The sequence below is a fragment of the Neocloeon triangulifer genome, unplaced genomic scaffold, assembly GCF_031216515.1.
Source record: "Neocloeon triangulifer isolate White Clay Creek 2 clone unplaced genomic scaffold, ASM3121651v1 ptg000004l, whole genome shotgun sequence".
Taxonomy (NCBI): Eukaryota; Metazoa; Arthropoda; class Insecta; order Ephemeroptera; family Baetidae; genus Neocloeon; species Neocloeon triangulifer.
This window is the reverse complement of record NW_026775547.1, coordinates 1,755,529-1,775,458: the sequence shown is the minus strand read 5'-3', so window position 1 is coordinate 1,775,458 and position 19,930 is coordinate 1,755,529. Positions and strand designations below refer to the sequence as shown.

The 19,930-nt window shown below is 35.3% G+C and overlaps 1 protein-coding gene across 3 annotated transcripts in view; it reads right to left on the bottom strand.

The window, feature by feature from the left end:
- The window catches only part of LOC132193556 (discoidin domain-containing receptor 2-like), a 124,598-nt gene that overhangs the window by 29,275 nt on the left and 75,393 nt on the right, over positions 1 to 19,930 (bottom strand). For 2 of the 3 annotated variants that reach the window (XM_059614300.1, XM_059614302.1), the window contains exons 3-4: positions 18,190 to 18,353; positions 7,753 to 7,858 (exon numbers count right to left, since the gene is read on the bottom strand). In XM_059614300.1, the coding sequence (XP_059470283.1) occupies positions 7,753 to 7,858; positions 18,190 to 18,301 (218 nt within the window). In that variant the 5' untranslated portion in view covers positions 18,302 to 18,353. Of the gene's footprint in view, positions 1 to 7,752; positions 7,859 to 18,189; positions 18,357 to 19,930 lie in introns of all 3 variants that reach the window. The other variant, XM_059614301.1, reaches the window with a different exon arrangement.

Here is a 19,930-nt window from a genome sequence, read left to right as displayed (position 1 = left end):
ATCCATAATAAATCAATGTTGAAAAATTTTGAATTGGGGCTAAGAATATATCAACAGGAAGGCTTTTAGAACATCTATTTTATTCATTATTTAATTAAATCGTTGGTTAATTTCGTACAAATGGTGCTTGCGTATCTAAAGAAATAAAATTCGACTAAGTTCGAAGCCTACGATGATCCAATAGATGAAAACCCTGGAACCAAATTAATGGGGTTGTACGAATTGGAATTATTATCAATATTTTTAATTAGTTCTTCTAGTTCAATATTATTTAATAGTAAAAATAGAATTAAAAGATGAGTTAAAAATGCAATATATAAAAAAGGAAAATAAAATTAATTATATTCAATTATATAAAAAGACTAATTGGAAAAATATGAATCACACTAACTTAATAAAATTAAAATTTTTTTAAAGCACATTACAAATATTATTAACATTAAAGTATTTTATAGTCTCTCTGGACAATTTTTTGCATTTCCAACGACAGTAAAATTGGGAAATTGGGTGGGTCGGGTGTTGATCAAGCAACTGCCAATAAATAGTTTATTGTTGCACAAGGTGTCAATAACAAAGTTTTTATGGGCGTATCGTTACCAGTATGTGAAAAAAAAACGCCGAAAAACACACACACGAACATTCCCCACTGACACTTTTATTATTTTGTATTTCACACGGCTAATAATAACAAAACATTTCCACGCCGGCAGGTACCGACGCGTGAAAATGTCAAACAAGATAAAATAATAATCCGACGCCCATGCAATCCGGTGCAGAATTTTATTCGGCGCCGGCATCATTTCCACCCATGTAACAAGGCAGGCGTTGCGATTCACGCTCGGCGAAAAAAAAGAGAGAGACGCCTGTTGACCTTTTGAACCGAGAACCTGTCGAACACGAGCAGGCACGGCTAGATTTAGAAGTCGTGTATCTGCTATCATCTCCCATCCATAGGCCACGCAGCGAAACACAAAGGCTAAAATCATTCTGCTGTCTCGTTCTCGCAGCGAATCTTAAGTTGTACTACAACGGCCGGATTTGCGTCCCTCGCTCTTTTGCATGTAGTGTCTTTCGAACGGCGAATTTCCGTCCGCCTCATCATGGACGGTTTGATGTCGAAAGTTTTCCTTTGACGACACGACCGACACGGACAAAAACTCGCAAAGTTGTAGCCCCGATGCTTGTCGTCGTCGCCAAGTTGTTGGGCCAAAGTTTTTTCAAGCCATTGAGCTCTCGTTAAAAATTCATCCTCTCTTATTGTTCGTTGGTTTTGGTTCAAAAAATTGGTAAAAAGACGGAAAATTTTATGAAAATATCCAAAATATCTACAGTGAAAATTTTTACTTACAATAATTCCAGTAAAAGATCCAAATAATTGGAATTACTTGTATTCTCAAAGTCAGAGCAACTGTTTAATTTACACCAATTATTATAAGAAAATTGCAATTAAAAAAGGTTATGCTATGCACCAAGTGGCACCAAGTTACATTAATTTTGAAATAAAGAAATTTTAGTTTTAAAGAATAAAAGTAACATTCAACCAAATTTCGACCGTGCAATGCACATTGAATTTCCATTGCTGTCACAAAACAGACGAGACGTCTCAAGTACAGTGCATTGAAAACGTATATTTTATTATTTTTATTATAAAATAAAATGAAATAAAATTGAATTCCATAAATTCTTACTAAAAAATTCAATTAATTAAAATTAGAAAAATTATTTTAAAAGAAAATAATTAATATAATTAAAATAATTTAAAAATATTGAACAATTCACATAAAATAAATTTTTTTATATATCCCCAAGTACAAGATTTTTTTATTTATTTAAATTTTGCTCTGCAAAGTTTTGCTTCATAAATTATATATCCGTTCTATCAAAAGACACTACACAATTTTAAGTAAAAAAGGCAGCAGTAAAATTGATTAAACCAGACTTCAGTTTCGAAAACAAAACAAAAAGAGCTAAAGAAAGGGAAAGAAAAAAATCAAAACTGGTGTATTTTCTCGTGTGCCGCTCAAATTAACCTTTTACGGCAGAGATAAATTTATAGGCCGGTGTTGCCTTTCAGAAATTCTGTCCCTGTTATCCGCCAACAATCCGGAATGAAAATTATCTCGATCGGCTTTTGTGACTTTGGAGAGAAAATTCGGTGGCAAAAAAGGAGGCACAAAGCGTTGGCCGCGCTCTCGCGAAACAAAAACGCCCTTGCCCTTACTGCCGTATTAAAGAAACATTAAAGCAGCTTGTTTTATGGGCACACGGCGAACACATTTCACCGCGTGCTGTGTGCGCGAGTTACGCCGACGCCGCCGCTTTATGGACTCGCCGCGTGTGCATTGTATAAATAATTCCGGTATATATGCTGGATCTTGTAGTGCGCGCAAAGCTGCCGGCCACAATAAATTACAATTAAACTCCCTACCTTTGAGCCTGCGGAATAAATAAATATCAATTTTTATGCCTTTAATGGAGGACGATTTACGGCCGATTCGCAATGCAAGAGAAGCGGCTCCCGCCGCGTTTCTTTGTTTTCGCAGAAAAGCCGCTCGGCAGGGGCTTTCTTTATTTTTCAAAGAACGCAAACCAGATTGTTGCCAGCGTAAATTGATTGTGACCGGGGAAGATATACGCGTGTTTTGTTGCTCGGGCAGATGTTTAATTTATTAGCAAATAAATTGTTATGACTAATTTTTCAATTTATTGCATGCCCGATGACGCAAATTACGTTTGAAAAACAGTTTGGCTGACTTTTTTATTTCTAACAAAATATCATATTCACTGCCAAATTTATATCATTTTCCCATTTTGTTAAAAAAAAAAATTGAGATTTGTCAATAAACCTTTCATTTAATAAGTGTTGGTCTTTTCTAAAAACTTTATATTATTTTAAAGGAATTTTTTTTTAAATTCTCTTTGTCAAATTCAATTTTTGCCATAGCATGAAATTATTTGAAGTTTTTTTTCTAGAGCCATTCATTTTTTTCTAGTTTGAATGGAATTAATTTATGCTAGTTCAATTTATAAATTAATGTTTTTCTGAATTATTTTCATTTTAAAAACCAAGTAAACAGATTCATTAAAAACATCACTGATTTCACCAACAGTAATCAATTTTCTAGATGGAAAAAATATTCTAGGCAGGTAATTTATTGGTTGTTTGTGTTTGCGGTGCACATAGTGACTGGGAAATAAACAAATGGCCTCGGCAGCTGCGTTGAATGGGCCGCGTAAAAAGCGTCTCGACGTGCGTGTGTCACTTTTTGTCTCGTCCAATTTTTTATTTATCAGCAGCGCCGCCAACGTACGTGTATTGACGCGTGTGCAACATTAGTCAAAGCGCGGGTCCAGAGAAGCTTTTTGTCGCTGCGAGACCGAAATAAATAATCCGTTCTATTAAGCTGCCGGATGACAATAACGATACATCACAGGTGAAATCCAAATTTTGTTTGACATCGGCGGGCGACCATTAATTCCACCATAATTCCTTCTCACTGGGGAACATCGCCATAAAGTATTGACCGATTTTTGTCAAATATGCACAAATTGAGATAGAGGAGAAGACAATTTTAACAAGAGATATTGTTTATCTTTTTCTAATATTAACCTCCAAATTAATAAAGGGAGGGGTTCAGGTTTCATTTAAAAAACTTCAATTTTAAAAATTGGTTGCAGTTTTAATTAATATAATTTCCCTTCAAAATTAAAATTCCTCAATTTTAAACATTTCAAATTGTATCAGTGTCAACCTCATTTTAATTGATTCATAATTAGTTGAAAATGAGAAAGAGGTGAACTTAAAAATGGAGTGAATTTTGAAAAATATTAAATTTTAATGATATCGTATTGTCACTTAATAAAAAAAAAATGGCAGGTTATATTATTATATTAACATAAAATCAGAGGATCGTGGGATTACGAAAATATTTGTCTTCGTTTCTTATTTTGGACTACTGGAGATTGGCGGCGTTCCCTTCTCAGAAGCAGTTTGTCCGGTTTTATTTTGCACGGAATAATAAAATAAATAAGCGGATGGTTAAAAAATTACATTAATTCGCGAAAACGAGAGAAATCCATTGGCTACCTTTTACGATTGGCATAAATTCAGCAGACAGCGGAATGCCGCGCGGTGGCCTTCAAAAGTGAGTGAACACAAGATGATTCATAACTCAGCACACCCGTTAAATCGAATTGGCGAAATAAAAAACAACATTATTCCAAGCTCTGCGAGATACAAATCAGAGTTGCTGGACGCGTGAGAATAAATCTCCGGCAATAATAATTCCGCCCCGGGCTAGCGAGTAGGCTTTTTGGCCGTCGCCGCAGCTCGCCCGGTTGCATACCCGGCGCAGTGGCAGGCGTCGCCGGCTAATGCATCTCTATATCCCTCCTGCGAAAAGCATCCGGCCAAGTCACGCCGAATCAAGGGCTTTCTTGCTCAGGCAGATTCACCCCTCGCAGCTGAGTGGGGTGCGGTTTGATTTTGTTAGCAACATGAATAAAACAGACTGTGGGCGATAAATAAAACATTAGTCCGCAGACGCCGCATTGACCCCGAGGAGATGAGCAGCGGAGAAATAAGTGCAGTCAGGTGCATTAACTCCCCCGAAAGCTAATGTTTGCTATCGCTTTTGGTCCGATGCCAGATCTGCCGAGATTGGCTCGGTTAATCCTAAAAAACGAAAGGTATACACAAGAAGTTGAGAACGACTTGTTTTCCTCCTTCGACCCAGTTTTTTTTATCCAGCTGCAGAGAGAAAAATGTTTTAATGGAAAGAACAAATTATTTTACTGAAAAAAACTCTCTAAAATCTGCTGAAATCTTATTTATTTATTTTATTATTATTTTTATTTTGAGTCTTCATTACAGGTAGGAAGCAATAAAATAAATATATATAAAATTATTTTTATTAATTCTATATTGAAGAACATCATTGATGTCAATAACCATTTATCCTAATATAATAATTATAGGGACATAAAAAAACTCTTTTAGCAGCTATGGGTGTACATAAGAGTTATTATTCAAGAAACATTATTATCACATGATCTTGATGGTACTATATATATTTTTTAAATAAAATTTAAAACCATTGTTATACTTTGTTAAATTTTACATCTTAAAGTTAAATGACAAAAATTAAAAAAAAACCCCAATAAATATTTAATTAAATAAAATTACAATTTTAAGCTTTTTTAAAAATATGTTAATATCATAAAAATAAATAATGATATGATATTAGTATAAATATTTTTTCATTTTAATATATTCTTCTAATTTAATAAACTTCATTACAAAGAAATGCTGTTCTTGTATGTGTTACAACGGGTGAATATCAAGAAAGTACTGAAAGCGTCACTTTTATTTCAACAGAGTGCACTTTTGATGTCTGGTAAGTGCCGAAAGGGGCTCGTGTACTAATGACGGCGACACAACTAAAACATAACCGCCACCCGAAATATGATTATATTTTCTCTGCTATTTTTTCCACGTTCAAACAGGCCGCACATCCCATCATTAGTCATTTGTTAGAACTCTTTTCTGCCCCCACGTGCCCCTCCCGTGAAGCTATTCTTGAGTTACAAATTTAATGACGTGGTGAGATAGGAAGGATTAGGGGCTGCACTGATTATCCCCCGAAAAGCTGCGCTCGAGAGCTACGACGCACATACCACTCTGCTCGCATTTTCATTTCATATTTTATTAATAGAGCGGCAGGAACAAGGTGGATTTGTTTTAAAATTAAACACGCCGCGCCAACAGCGTGCGCCGCCATAATTCAAGCCAGAGCAGCGACGTGCCCCGTGAACTAACGAAATTGCTCGCCTGCCTCGCAGTTTACACAACACGCACTAAATTTAATTACACTTGGGCTCAGAAGAAAATGGTTACAATGAAAAGAAAAAAAAATTAAAAAATAAATAGAAGATATATTTCTGGTGGAATGTCAAATTTTGACTTGGAAATTAAAAAAAAAATTATTTGATTTGGTCCAAAATTAATTATTGATATAGATTTTTCTAATTAATACAGTCATTCTGAAATCTGAAATTCTGAATAAAAAAAAGTTGGATTATATTAAATGTTTTGTTTAATTTCTCAAAAATATAGAGAATATTTTTGGAAATTTGAGACTGCTTTACATTTTATGCAGTTTTAAGTTGGCATTACAATGAATTTATAGCCTCTGTATTCCTAAGGATTTATTGTCTATATTTAATACTTTTTTAAATAAAATTAAAATTAATATTCAGGAAAAATTAAGCGAAAGTCATTTTTCACGTTTAATATTAATATTTCTCACTTTCCATTTTGTTTTTACCTCAAATTGTCTGCTTCAGAATATGAACTTGAGTTTCACATTTAATGCTGCTCTCCACTCTGACATTTTCCATTTTCCACATTCAGATTTTCACGCTCTGCCGGAGAGTGGAATTGTTTCGCGGGGCGCGCGCGAGCAAATTGCATTTAATTTAATATCTCACGCACCAGCACGCGGACGACGAGAAGGCAGGTATGCAACCCTGCGCGCGGCCTAATCTCTGCCGCTTCCTGTTCTGCCAAGGAAACGGGAAACAACATTTCTCCCTGGCGCGCGATAAGGGCGCACCATACTTTCGCCCGGGCCATTGTCTGTGCTGCTCTCTCTCGCACCTGAGGCCTGTTTTTAATGATTTTTCCTCTCGGGCCGGCACATATGCACTTTAATAGAGAGAGAGAGAGAGAGCGCCAGCCTTGGATTAACACTCCTCGGAGGAAGGGCCGGTCGCCGCTTTTTATCTCCCCAACTGGCGAAAAAAGAGCCGCGCGCGTTTGCACTAGAGAGAGCTCAGGACCTTCCCAATAAAGGGCTTGATCAAATTTTCTACAATTTATTTCTTAAACTTTTATTTAAATTACATTTTCTTTGTTAAATGAAATTCAAATTGAAAAAAAAATCCTTAGATAAGTAAAAAGTTTTCCATTCAGAAATATTAAATATGACTTTTATTGCATTTAAACTTTGTGAATCCTCAACTTATAGTTTGAAGGTGACTGTTTTCCTGTACTACGATCAACAAAGAAATAAAGTCTTCAAAATTAAGTATATACAACCCAAACTATTCAAAACATATTCCAATATAATGTATTTTTTTTTTTAAACAGTCTATAAATATTTTCAAAACAGATTGGCACAATATGCAATTATCAAATTTAAGATTGAGTTTAAAAAAAACCTGAGGGCTTTTTCATTGGTCTTTTTTTTTGAGCTGTGCGATTAGATAATTTTGAAACGGTCAAGGCCCGTTTTCGAGAACGTCCCTTTTAGTCTGTGGCCATCAAACGTTTTCGCCCAGCCGGGGACTTTCTTTCTTCTCTTCTTTATACACTGGACGTGGTGCTAAAAAACAGGCAGCGGGGGCGAGAAGCCGACACACACGCTCGCTGCAAAAGGGGAAACTCCTTGCATCTTTCTTACGGGTCACTTCGCCACACGGAAACAATAAAAAATCATATTAACGTTGCGATCGATACTGCGTGGACTCCCGAGGCCCGCCGCCGTCGTCGTATTGTTTCGGGGTTGAAACTCATTGCGCCGGTGTTGCAGTAGTTGTTTGTTTGCCTTAATAATGCAAACAAACAAGAAAGGGTTCGGGCAAACTTTGCGTCTCGTCGGCGACGCGCGTGCACAACCCGGGCGGGGAAATAGATTTAGGAGCAGATATATGCGTGCATATCTATGTGTATGTTTGTGAAATGGCGCTTACCTTCCGTGCTGAGGGCCCACGTTTCCGCTATCAAAAGATGAGCTCGCTGATATGTCCTCGTCCCGGATTGCGCCGGACTCCATGCCCATTGGCGCGATGCATTGGGCTGAAATGAACATCAAATTCTCATTAGTATATCGATCAAGTGATTTCAGGATTGATGAGTGATCAAATTTAATTGCAAAAACATGTAAAAGCTACATTTTAAAAAATTAAATACTTTATTACTTATTTTAAAATAATTTTATAATATATTTTATATTATACAAAAAATAACTATTATAATAAAAAGTAATTTATTTATCGCATTATTTTATTTGTTGACTACAGTCAAAAAATTGTATTTGAAATGCAACTTGTAACTCAAAATTTTTTCTTACCCATGAATCTACAAAATATAAAAAAATTCTACGAAGTCAGGTAAACTTAAACTTATAGATATTTTCACGAATGAACATAGATATTACAAAAAAGGGGGCCTCATCTAGATAATTTTTGTATTAATGATGTTAACTACCTAATAATAATTAAATATATTTAATAATGAGTAATAGAGACTGACAACATATAACATATTCATGGATTCAATAATTTAGTTTTAAAACTTCTCTAAATTGACATTTTTCTTAATTCCTAAATGTTTGGTGAGGTTAAATTTAATGAAAAAAATTATTAATCATTATCATAAATAAGTTGGCTACATTTTTTAATTAAGACATATGTATTGCATAAATTTAAAAATATAAAAAGTAACAATTATGCAATTAAAAAAATATATTAGCTTAATGCATTCAGGATAATGACCCCAATGTTGATTACTCTTTTAAGAAAATCATAACTTTCCCCTCTAAAATTCCATAAAGCACCCAGCATCTCGCAACATTCGTGCGTCCGGTCGGATAACGCGGTATATCCACATCAGCCAGTTACGCACGTCTATTTATTCACCCTTTTAAGTGCTGCCCACTCTGGCAACGTGCGTGTTTTACACGTGTCTGCATTCATAAAGATAACGAGAAAGGGTTTACAGCTTAAAAGCGCGGCGCAGGAAGTATCCGCTTGTGCCGGCCATCCAGAGAGAAACACACAAAAACGCATCCAGCAGCTTTATCAAAAGCGCGAGAATAATCTCGTCAGCCGGCGCCGAGCAGACTGCTGGAAAAATAAATAAATAAAACTCTTCTCTCGTGTTTTCCTTTTTTTTTTATATGATTCCTCTCCAATCGATTCGCGAATTCAAGCTTAATGGAGGCACATTTAGTGACGGTGCAGCTTTAAGCGCGTCATCATTATTTTGCATAGCCCGGCCGGAACCGGTCGAAGCTCAAAGCTGAATTATGCAGCGATTCGGCCCCAGCTGCTGGCCATATTGCAGCAGAGGTGTAATGGAAGGGAAATTACCCGGGTTAATTATTAACCGGGGGCCCTAATGTTGGCAACAATGAATCAGACTCGCTTCTTTTTCTGTTTTTGACAGCAGGGCCGCCCAGCGCGTACATAAATAAATTCGTAAATAAATATGCTTGCAGCGTGTATAGCGAAAGGGTGAAAGTTGATGGTGGTGTTGCCGCTCGATTTATTTTCCAGCTCTCGGTGTTAATCCATCATCGCGACTGACAGCGCAGATTGCATGCGTTTGCATTTGGGAGTTGCTGTGATACGCAGGTGAAGAGATGCACGGGGGCTTTATCGGTGCGGTCACATTTGCGATGGTGTGGGGCGTGAAATTTTAATTAAATTGCCAAATCAATATGCTTTTAAATGCTTTAAAAAGAATTGTGTGCTACAAAAACTGATAAAACCATTTAAAAATGATTTTGTTGATTTAAAAAAAAAAGTTTTCTCGATTTTATTTATTTCCTGATTAGTGATGAGATCTTGACATTAAATTTAAGAACAAATTTACATGGAAACTTTAAATCTTAGAGAATATTATACACTGTCAAGTCTTGCTTAAAGAGAGTTCCATATCTATTATTTTCAACAAACTACAACATTATTCTTTAATTTCATTATCAATACTTATATAAATTTTTACAAATATTTTTTGTTTTATTTTTATTATCATTAAAAACCAAACCACCTGTTTCTGTTCTGATTGCTAATAATTATAAATAAAATATAAAAAAATTTAAAAATTGGGAAGACAATTGTCATATAATACAATTATTTATTATTCTTGTTATTTATATAAGCCAATAAACGATATAAGTATCAATTAAAAATTGTCTGATTTATAAAAATTTTAATATTTTATGATACTTAATTAACGACTAGGTACATTATTAACAGCAGCAGCTGTATATTAAATAACACATTTTTATGAAGTATCAGTAATCGGATCATCAATTCTTTCACTGAATATCAAATATTCTGCACCAAAAAAAGAGAGAGCCGATAAAATGTGTGCGCAGCAAATACAATTTTTATGGGTGGATTATGAAAATGCGCTCGGCCACCGGACAAAGGGATAAAACAAATCATAAATTCAGGCGAGCCGGCGGCGGCGCTGCATGCACGGACGAATTCCCTCGCCACGCATCCAGATATTGTGTTATGCAAATTCGGGAGCTACACTGGTGTGTGCGGGCGCCACTAAATTATTCACAGAATTCATTGGTACTTTTTTAATGCGAGACCTCGGCGGCCATAAATCCCTCGTCGAAATATGCAGCCAATCAGGCCGACATATTATTCATGATCATGCTCCGACTACATTGCTACGATGCCAATTCCTCATTTCGCGCCCGACGCCCTCTTTTCCGGAGACCATGAGAAAAATTTATAAAATCGAAGTGAGCACGAGAGCGTCGGATTTTCTTTTTAATATCCTGTTTAATATGTAATTCCCGCTCGCGTGTTTTGTTTGACGCGAGAAAGAATAAAAAAGGGCAGAGAAGTTCTTCGGCGGTGACGGATGAGAGCAGCGGAAATTTATTATTTCCAGCGTATTGATCTATGAAAATGGCGTTTTTCTGCTCTAGATTTTTGAGCTGAACGTGATCGAGAGAGGAGAAATGAAGCAAGGGATGATTTTGACATGTGGAAAGATAAAAACGGCTGCTGCCCTGCTACGCCGTTGATTTGGTGCGTTTCACAGACGCAAAATTCTCCGGCGAATGATGGCTGCTGTTTTTTGAAAAGACAACAATGGGAACATCCAGCCCTCATCGACAGATGAGGTACACGTCTCAAATTACGATTTTGGTTCAAATGATAATCAGTCTGTTGCAGGAATGAATTTCGTGAAATCGGGGTCGAGACTGAACTGTTATGCTCGCAGTGTTTATAGAAGGAAATTTTCCTTTCATTTCTATAATATCATTTGCATTTTCAGTGCTTTAAAGGAAGAGGCGTGGCAAAAATAGTGATCAAAATGTGGTAACAAAGTAAAAGTTGTTAAATTAATATTATAAAAAGTTAAGTAACAATTTATAATTTTTTCATTTTTATATTTTGCTTTATAAGTAAAAATTTTTATTAGTTTAAAAAAATATATATTCCATTTATTTTAGCTATATTGACAAAAATTTACATTCAATTATGTCCAAAAAAATAATTATCTTTAATAAATTATGTTCTTATTGGTATCTTTAGTATAAACAATATTATATATAAATTTTTGGTCTTTTCTTGAATAGAGGATTATATTTTAAAATAACTCCTGACTCCTGTTCAAGAACATCATTTGTTGTTATTCCATCGTCAATTTGTTTCAAATTTAAGGAATGAAATTAATGAAATTAAGATAAAATAAAACAGGAAACATTTTTCTCTTGGTTCATGTACAGAATGCAAAATAAAAACACATTTTTACACATACTTATTGATAACCTTTATGACCTATAAAACCAATGAGACTGGTCCACCTCAAGCAACGCTCATCACTCATCACGATATAGTTCTTTATACTTTAAATTGTGTTACCACAACCTTATTCCCATAAGCTCTCACAATCAGTGAAACTTGTAAGGCTAATTTGAAATCCACAGACGAATAGAGAATAAAATCGCAGCAAGATAATAAAAACAAACTTATAGTCGACTAGAAAAAAATTAAACGAGAGAAACTAATAACTTTTTTTATAAGAATCGCATTAAAAAAAAGAAGAGAAAAACTGAAAATTTGAAGGTCCAGAAAGCATATGAGCAAATAATAAACTTTTACAACTAAAGCCCTCGGATACACTACTTTCACTAATGAGACTAATTTCGCTTTTTCCCAGTTTCCCTTTTAACCATACGAATCTTTTTCTTTTCGGTAATGAGAGCCAAAAATAAAAACATAATGCGCTGCTTTTAGCGATGCCCCTTCATCTGCGGAGAACAAAAATTCTGCGGTCCCTTGCGAGTTCTCCAGCGACGACGCCGACAAAGCCCCATTTTAGCACTCCCGAAAGTCCCTGCGGAATCGCGCTCGTATGTCCTCCTTTTCACTAATGGCTTATGTGTGATGTACGAGAGAGAGCCAACGTGGCCGCACCGAGGTAATATTTCTCCCTCTCGCTCAGAAAACATTGCCGGCAAATGCTCTGTATTTATGGCTTTCCTGTTTGGCCATTTTTCTGCCGCTCGCACCGCAAAGAGCAAAAGCATGCCCAGAGTTTTTCCCCCTCCAGGATTATTATTTCGTCGCGGCCGCTTTTTGTACCACTTTTATCCGCTGATAAATAATTAAATCGGAATACATTCTCGAACATAGTGTCGAAGATTATAAATTGCCGGACAATGCGCAGCAACAGGAAGCGACAATACAATGTACCAATGCATTATCTCTCAGCGAGCCCTGCCGTGCCTTGAATCATAATAAGCTCCTCGTGCCTGAAACCGATACGGCCTATTGTCTTCGATACCTTCAATTCAGCCGCTTATGGCTATTCTTTGCTAATATTCATATAAAATATGCAACAGAAGATAATATTTTGCATAAAATAAATGAATGCTAAAATTTATAAAGCTAATAAATTTAAATTAGATATAACAGACTGTGTTATATATAATTTATTATATTTATTTTTATCCTCAAATCGTTATTTTATTAAATTTGTTAATTTTTCGTATTTCATAGCTAAATGTTAGCGAGACGTTCCTAATCATTAATGAATCTGGCATTTTCAAAATTAATTTGCTAGCTAAAATAAATATTATAGAATCGCTCACTGGCAGAACTTCATAAGATAAAGTGAAAATTAATTTCCTTCTTAGCTTGTATTGTTAGTAAATAAAAATTATATTTAATTAATAACATTTTTGCTAATAGTATTCCTTTCACAATTCCACGTCCCAAATCTAATAAAACCTTTCAATCATTTTTATAAACCACAACAATTTTAATAATTTCTAACCAATTCAGAGATGTGATTTCAATTTAAACCTCCTTGTTCTAAGACAGTCAAATAAACTTATTTGATAGAATCAACTTTATTAATGACTTTTGAAGCCAGAATTTTTTTTCTCTTTAATCAATTTTCTACCTTGCTAATTTAATTATTTAATTTTATTTGAGCAAAGCTGTTTAATGCAAACTTTATATGAATGAAAAAAGTATTTAATTTTTTCTTGATGGTGTTTTTTAACCAACAATTTCTAACAAAATAACTCAACAGGGATTATTATAAAAAAAATATCTTTCAATATATCCAGAAAATGTGTATCCATTTTTTCCGATAGCATTCCCGCTAAAAAAGTCTAAGTAACAATACGGCTTTCATTTCACGCTCACGGGAGCGGCACCGTTTGACGCAACAAATGTGCGCAATATTTCCTAATTTCCCAGGATCACTACTAATACTCCCGCTGGGAGTAGAAAAAGCAACTTTTTCCCGGAAGAAGGTGCGGCTGGAGGAAGCTCGTGTGTGTGTGTGCTCGAGTATTTAGTTTTTCGCCCAACTCCTGCGGGACTTCTAAAATAGAAAAAGTGCGTCCCGACAGTAGCACGGCTGCCACGCGCAGCCCGCTCTGGGAAATAGACTTTCATATTCCCATTTATCCTTGTTTGTTGCGGGCAGGAAACCATAAGTGAGCGCCCAGTCTTGCTTGCGAAGAGCAGGCGTCGTTTTTCACGAGATTTTCGCCGAAGCAGCAAGTCGCATGGGGATTTGCCGGAGGCGGCTTCCGATTTTACTGCTCTACACGGAGCAGTCTTTTGCCACACCAGCCAAGGTGAAAACATTTTATGGCGAGAATATAGAAAACAAACAGATCGAACGTAAGTTTGAATTGAAAGACGGTGCAAGTATATTGACCGAAAAGTGGCTAAATTAAGCAAATATTTAAATGATAATACATATAATTATTTCAATATCAATGATAATAATGTCTCGATTTATTTAATTTTCCATCTTTTTTTGAACTATTGGAGGAAATTCAATTGAGATGTGGCTAGCTGTATGTAAGTATTATTTAAAAAAAAAATACTAAAAATTACTATGAAGAAAATGATAACATTGTTATTTTTTATTACAAAGATATAACTTTTTAATACTTTTATTTGATTTTTGTTTATATTTTATCATAAAGTACGTTTTTTGATATCGTTGAATTTTTTAACATTGAATATTATATTTTTGTTCCTAAAAAAAAATATTTATAAAATAATATATAAATTCAATTTTTGGCATTGATGAGTAAATGACAAATTCAATTTGATATCGTCCTCATAAGAATCTCTAATTGTAGGCAGATGATATATCATCGGACATCTATCTATATACAAAATTCTTAAATCAAATATTTTCAGATAAAAAAAATTGAATCGCACAAGAAAAGAGGTAATGGAATTTTTGCCATTTATGAAAAGTTATTTAAAAGGGGATATTTTTTGAGTAAATGGCTTATTCAAGCATATTTGTTGTGGAAATAAAACTTACAGAATGTTATATAGTAAAAATTTGATATTATGCTTGCTGAAAATAAGCAACCATGCAAACTTCGTAAGAACCGCAATTAATAAATAAACACTTTCAGACTCTGTTAATGAGTTTCGGCGGGCAGAAATAATTTATGATCAAGTGCAAACTCGGCTGAATGCAAATAGCAGCCATTACCATGTAAAAAGGCTGCCGAGAAAAATGGCAGAAAAACAAAAAAAAGATGAGATAAAGTTGGAAAGTGCCGCCGGAACTAATAATACTATAGAACGGGCGTGTTGTGGCTATTCCATTCAGACTTATTATGTCTAGTAGATATGTTTTTGGACAATCTCCAAAGTACGGTGGTGCGTTTTTATTGGCCCCAAATCATCGCCGAAAGGAAAAAAAACACGCTCCCCGGTTTTGCGACAGCTTTTGCATCTTAATTCCGAGTCTCTTAAAAGGCAGCCACTTAAAATAGAGACATAAATTGGGAATTTCAATATTGCCGGTGTTATTTTTCTCCGACACCCTCTCTTTTTCTCGAACATGAGGGGCCATTATGATTTCAGACACGTTTCGCTTCTCTTCATTCCGCCAGCTACTCTCGCTTGCACAAGGCGATAAATAAATTTCCTGCAGCTCTCGCTGGAGAATAAAACAAGGAGGAAAGAAAGAAAGAAAGTAAAAAGGTGGAAGAAAAAGAGAAGGGGTGATTTATCAAAAGAGAAGTTTGGCTGCACCTGCAGCAGCTGTCGAATCAGTCCAATTGTTCTCAGCTGGACCGAGATTCGTTTTCGAAACGAGCAGAATATTATGAATCTTCCCTCTTTGGCCGCGAAACAATGCATCGCGAGTGCAGAGTGAAAAGCGCAGCAATTATAATCACGGCGACGCGAGATGAAAAGAGAAAAAGGCCAGGAATTCCTCCTCGGCGCCTCCAATTAAAATCCTTTCTCGAGTTTCAGCGACGTGAATTTATTTCACGCAAGCCTCTCTGGATCCTCTTTTCTTTGCCGGCTCTTTTCTCTCTCTCTCTGCCTCACAATGGAACGAATAATCTTCTCGGTGAAACAAAAGGCTCGGATTAATTCCACTTCGATTGAAAGGAATATTTTTAACTCCCAATAAATCGGAAAATATAGAGCGGCGGCGAAGACGGAGCGGCAGTGAATATAAAGAAAGGCGGAATTCTTGCGAGCTTTACTCTTCCACTAACCTGAATATTAAACGTCTGGATTTACGAGAGGGCAAGCAGCGCCGAGAGTTTATGGGAAAGGCGGATATTCTCGTGAGAAGAGGCAATTATTGAAATCGTAAAAATGTTCGTTTGACTTGTGAAATTAAAAACTTTTGCTCAGAACTCAGAATATATTCATAAATTTTAGCTGATTGCGAATTGCTCTTTTTTTAGTTCGTTCCTCTAATTGGGATTCTTACAAAAACTGAATTTGAAACTTAAATTTCCATTTTCTTTCATGATTTAAAATAATTTTATTTAAAAAATTTATATTGAAATGAGAAAAAATATCAGCATAATAACTGCCATTTCAAATCGATTCATCTTAAAAAGTTTATTCTTCACAAGTTTAGTGGGACCAGTGGCATTTATAATATTATGAAAACAAAATAAATTTAAGATGATTGTGCATTAGAAAAGAAATTTTATTTATAAAATTCACCTTTCAATAAAATATTTAAAATAGTCAATAAACTGGAACAAAAAAATTATGTAAACATTAAAGGCATTAAATATTAAAAAACAGATTTAAATTTTATTTTAATTTAAAAAATAAATTAAATTGTGCTAAATTATAACGAATAACATCTGTAGCCTGACAAAAGAGAATGGAGTATCGTCCCTGGTTAAAAATGCAATTAATTCTAGTTAAACAAGGAGCTGAGGCGTAATTGCGAAAGCTCTAATTAAGGGCAGAAAAACTTTTCACGCTATTCTCCTTCTTGGTCTCCCTCTGGAGAGCCTTGAACAAAATCAGAGCCGGGAACGTCGTCGGTGTTAATTTGGGCCTTCCATATTGCTGTTTGCTTAACAGGTCGGATCCTGGCGAGATGTTTGTCGAGCAAAGCTCGTCTTCTCTCTTTTTTCGCACTGCGTGCTGCGGCGCACAAATAGAAAGATCCAACGACTGGAACGCATTACGCCGCTCGTGGCAATATAATAATCCGGCGGCAATATCTAGTCGCACCCCTCGGGGATGAAAACAAGAAGACGCCGCCGCCGCTTTTATATATAAATACCTATCTCTTTCGGGTGCTGCAGAATGTGTGCTCTTGCCGGCTACGTGGTCCAGATATCAGATGAGATATTACTTTTTTTTCTATATAAAAAGGGAGAACGCAGAACAAACATAATACCTCAATCAGGCTCCGCAGTGCGGGCCAAAAATTTCACTTCTCTTTCTCTCTGTGTGCCGGCGCAGAATGGATTGCTGCTCGCCAGCTGAGCTGCGATTTTTCCGCTTTTCCCATTTTGCTATTATGACAACATGACTTCTTGCTTCTGGCTTGTCCGACGGAGCCGGAAGATTAATTTCTGGCTTTCTGTGCGATTTTGACGTTTAGCGTCTCCCTTTACGTGACTCAAATGGACAAGCAGAACTTGTAATTTTAGGTCATATGGGACTTGATTTTCAATTAAAAGTTACAAGATTTTTTAATTTGAAATCCTGGTAAAAACAAAATATGCAGGGAATAAATGTTAGAAAATATTATAATTCTGTACAAATGAAAACGGTGACAAAACAATCTTGCAGTCACATTTTGATTTTTGTGCCAAACTTATTTAAAATTACTAATTTATTACTAATTTTTTTTATATTGGGGGTTATTCACATGCTAAGTTAGCACCAGCAAATGTCATAAGCAAGTTAGCATGTGAATATCATCCATTATTTTTAATTTTATCAACAATTTTTATTCCGACGATAAAGCCGCATGAATTGAATCAAAGTTAATGAGCCATATTTAATACAATAGCGATTCCTGTCAATGTTTTTTTAAATTAGTCTATTAGTATAATTAGGTAGTAGCAAATTTATATTCAATTAGAAAATGCCATGATTTTGAATAGTTTTTTATAGACTAAAATCATACTAAATAATAAGTTATACTGAAATTTTTAAATTCCAAAAATAGTTATATAATAAGATAAATCAAAATTATATTTAAAAAAAAAAATAATTTAATTTGAATTAAGAACCATAAAAATATTATTAAATTTACGTAAAAATATATTTTGTTTAATTTTCTCTTCATAAAGTAATGCAAGTTTAAATCCTTAAATTTCATAAATTCTGTGCTTATATCACATCCAAATTCAATATATAGCAAAAAATCGCAAACTTAAAAATTAAAAAAGCGATCACTTAACATTGCATTGATTATTATGAAAAAAGATAAATATGTGTGCACAGCGATTGGACAAATTAACTCCAGAGCTTCACCAAATATAAAAATTTAGCCTCTTAAAAAACACTAGATTTCAATAAATAACTCTTTGGAGCTTTTTAAACTATAATCTCTTAAAAAATTAAATTCATAATAATAATAAAAAATTAGGCACTTACACATTTCATAGGTGTTGGAGAGACTGGGCAGCAGCAGGAGGGTGGCGAGGCCGCCGCAAAGTGCCCACCTGATGATCCCAGCAAAGCTGCAGTGAAAGGCAAATCTCGCCATCGGGCCGGTCGGTTTTGCTGCTGCTGGTTGAGCTTCAGGACATCATCGAATGCTGCTGAAACAGACACGTACCGAGACGCATGTTATTCTCAAGTCAAGAATTTTTTTTCATATTCCTATACTAGAGAGAGAAAAGATAATCACAGCCTTTCGACCCTGCAGCAGGTGTACGGCGTATTAACTTTTTTAACACCTCGTCTCAAGAAGGCGAGGCTGTGTTTCGTGAAAGAAACCGTCGAGTGAGAAAAAGCAGCTTTTCAAACAATCACGCACGCTGCCGTGCTCTGTAATTTGGCCCTTTTTTCGTTCATTTTTATCCGTTTTATATAAAACGAGGAGGAGGAGGTCGGTCGCCGGTTAAGGAGCCGAGTGAGGAGAGATCTTGTTAGGCTAACTGGTTCTGAAAAAGGGACTCCTCTGTAATTTGGGATTCTTTTCGCAAGAGAATAAGAACATCCTGCCAAGATCGGTGCTCCACATTACATGTGCAGAAACTCGCGGGCAAATGTACTCTTTAATTAGGCGTGTCTTCTGCACGTCTCAGGACGTGCTATTTCTCACGCAAGAACGGATTTTATAGATTTTATAAGTACGTACTTTTGCAGAACAAGACCCATTACATTATGGAATGAATCTGAGTGTTTTTTACTGAAGATTAAAATTCATCATTATGCAGTACAAACGATAATCACTTCATTCCAAAGAGGTAGAAAAAGATTACTTAAATGTTCTGAGTTAATTAAGTCCGGTGTATTGATTTCAAAACATTGCTGACAAAACTTGTCAAATAATATCTCTATGAAAATCTCTACCCTTTAATGAGAAAAAAAATACCTTAAAGATAATTTTAAATAGTTTTTACTTTGATTTTTCTATGCGAGCACAGGTGAAAATTTTCTTTGGGAGATGACTTAATCATGGTCATTGAATATTTCTTTATTCCACGTTCGATTTTAAGTGACCATATGAATTAAAATTGAATTTTACTTCATTTCAAAAGCATAACTAGAAAAACAAATGTGTGTGAAGCTCATAAATTAATCAATAGAGCTTTAGAAAATTACATATTTGTATGTTGAAAATTTCCAATTGAGCCTCAATTTGGAATCAGATTTCATTGCGGAAATAAATTTGCATTTAAACAATTAAATTAATGATAAAAAGTTTTATTTCACCATAGCAGTTGCTATAAATGAATTTATGGAATCAAAAGAGATTCAATAAAGAGTAATTATTGGTTGAATTTTAATTTATTTAAATTTTTTTTCTTCGGTTCTAGTATTTATGCTTGAATGAAGTTAGAGTGGCATTCGTCGTGTTCCAAATTGAAGACCCAACGCGATTCTGTGTGCGTGAGTGGATAATTGGCCCGTCAAATCGAGCGCACATGTGGGCGCAATAATTCTCCCTCGCCCGACGGTGGCCGAGCAAACATACAGACGCGCAGCAACACTCTGGTGTCGGGCGGCGACGCTCCTATTAATAATGGCGACAAAAATATCTAATTACACAGGAGGCACAGAAGCATTAGAGAAAACCGGGCCAGCCACATCTGAGGCCGGCCGGCGCAAAACGAGAAAGCCCAAGTGTGCCCCCAATTGTAATTCGATTCCGCATCTTTGAACCCGA